General features: G+C 50.6%; 1 protein-coding gene across 1 annotated transcript in view; it reads left to right on the top strand.

Annotated features, from left to right (window-relative positions):
* Positions 1 to 35: 35 nt before the first annotated feature.
* LOC115237730 overlaps positions 36 to 2,146 on the top strand; it is a 13,965-nt gene continuing 11,854 nt past the window's right edge. The window contains exon 1 of the mRNA XM_029810967.1: positions 36 to 1,178. Within this exon, the coding sequence (XP_029666827.1) occupies positions 1,101 to 1,178 (78 nt within the window). The 5' untranslated portion in view covers positions 36 to 1,100. The remainder of the gene's footprint in view (positions 1,179 to 2,146) is intronic.

Genomic DNA, 2,146 nt, shown 5'->3' with positions numbered 1-2,146 from the left:
ATATATATAAAATATATATGTACATTACGTACATCTAAAAATTTCTCTACAACATGAGTACGCCATATTGTTGACACCACGCATCATCCAATAGCAACGCAACATGCAGACACAAGAACCAATCGCTCACTGTCGTTGCCAGTGTGCCAACGTTTCTCATCGCGCGATCATCCACTTGAGGGCAAATTCATCGAAGTAATTTGTCTTCATCGAGAAAGGGTTGCGAAAGGGGTAAAGGGGGACGGGAAAAAGAAAGAGAGAGACAGAGATCGCGGGATCTTCGTTGCGAGTTGAACCAAACCCCGCATGCTTGGCGCGGGAAACCTCGCTGTTTTCTCAGTCGGTTGCCGTCCGTCTACGAAGGGCGCCGATTGATAAAGTGTATAGGAAAAGCAGGGAGAAAGGACGAGGAGGGCGCCCGCGCGCGATAATCTTGGTACGGCCGTGCGCATTTGAGCGAGGGCCAGCGCAGCGTGCCGATGGCAGCGTAAAACGCTCGCATCGTCGCCGTCGTCGCCGACGACGAGCGAGGGATACAAATTTTTTTTTTCTGGTGCGCGACGACCTGTACGCCGACGTAGCTCGCGACCGGGAAGTGCAAAGGGATCCGTGCGTCGCGCGAGACGAGCATCGGCATCAAACGTGCTCGGGAAATTCGTACTTGGGCGAGCCGTGTGCGAGAGAAGGAGGAAGTGACAGACGAGGAGAGGGAAGAAAAGCGTGAGAGGGAGCGAGAGAAAGAGAGAGAGACACACACACACACATACATACTCACACGTATACACGCTTGTGGCGCGTCCACGGAGCGCAATCTCGCTTGGCTCCGCACAGCTCCGCAGAGACGAAACGGCCGAAGTTCGGAGCGGATGAGACGGACGGGACGAGACGCGCCTCGCCGCCACCGCAATCGGTCGTCGCACGTTGTCGGAGTCAACTCGCCGTTCGGAGAAGAGAGGGAGTCTCACGCCGCGTCCTCGTTCGCTCCCGCCTGAATATATCGGGCATTTGGGATATACATACATCTCGGGGTTGTCCGTCGCCGCGCGCTGTTGCTGGATTCTCGAGGACGAGGACTACGAGTTGACCACCTGCCGGGAAGCATGGAGATATCCAAGGGCTTGCAGAAGGAGATCGTCGCCGTGCAACGCAAATTGCAGTGCGCGATAATGGAGCATCAGGTAAATGAATATAATACGCGCGAGAATACGACGTTGCGTGCATGTACATGCATATACGCGCGTGTGTCGATAGCGATCGAGAGACGGACCGCGTATAAGGGGGTTAAGAGGGGGAGGGAGGGTACGCGGTGAAGGAGAGAAGCCTCTTCGCGGTGCTCTTCGAATCCTTTGATTGACGGGAGAATTTTTCTTCTTTTTTTTTTTTTTTCTTTGTTATTCCACGCGAGATTTGCAATAGACACACGGGAACATCGGGCCGGCCCCCCTCCCTCCCCTTCCTCGTATATTTTTCCGGCAGTTGCGATAGATCGATCGAGATACCTCGAACGATAGATCTCTCCGCCAGCGTCTTCTGCGGATAATTTAAGCGCGTGCGCGCGCGCGCGTACACGATCACACGCGAGCAATTTGGGATTATTTATATGAGGCGAAGAGCGAGTCTGTGTCGAAAGTTTCATTTATGGCTAACCATATTTGTTCCTTTTCTATCTGAGGCGTCACCGTGCGCCCTCTTTCTCTCTCCCTTCGTCTCTCTGTCCGTCCGTTTCTTTCTTTCTCGCTTTACGCGCGTACGTTACGCGCGTCGTTTACTCGTCGAAAGCAGTTTCGAGTCGAGAAATTCGTCGGACGTCACAAGTTAATGGTTAATTGCCGGACCTCGTCGCCGAAAACTTGTTGATTGTTCCGCTTGTCTTACAAAAGCGATGTCGAAAGTTGCACGTCTCTCTAGCGTCGTTTGCACGCCTCCATTTTTGTAAATATATCGATATTAAAGACAAAAATCACTTTTTTTATACTGTAACAGCCTGCATTTAGAGACAGAGGTCCGAGAAAATAATTTCGCTTAAAAAAAAATATTTTATACGTATATTATAAATATATAAATGTATCGTTGCAATGTCGTCGACGTTTCAATACAGATTTCCGAAAATTGATTCTCATGACAATCAAATGCTTATTAAATGCGA

This window comes from Formica exsecta, unplaced genomic scaffold (genome assembly GCF_003651465.1).
Source record: "Formica exsecta isolate Colony F162 unplaced genomic scaffold, ASM365146v1 scaffold308, whole genome shotgun sequence".
In the NCBI taxonomy this organism is placed as follows: Eukaryota; Metazoa; Arthropoda; class Insecta; order Hymenoptera; family Formicidae; genus Formica; species Formica exsecta.
This window is presented reverse-complemented; position numbering and strand designations above follow the sequence as displayed.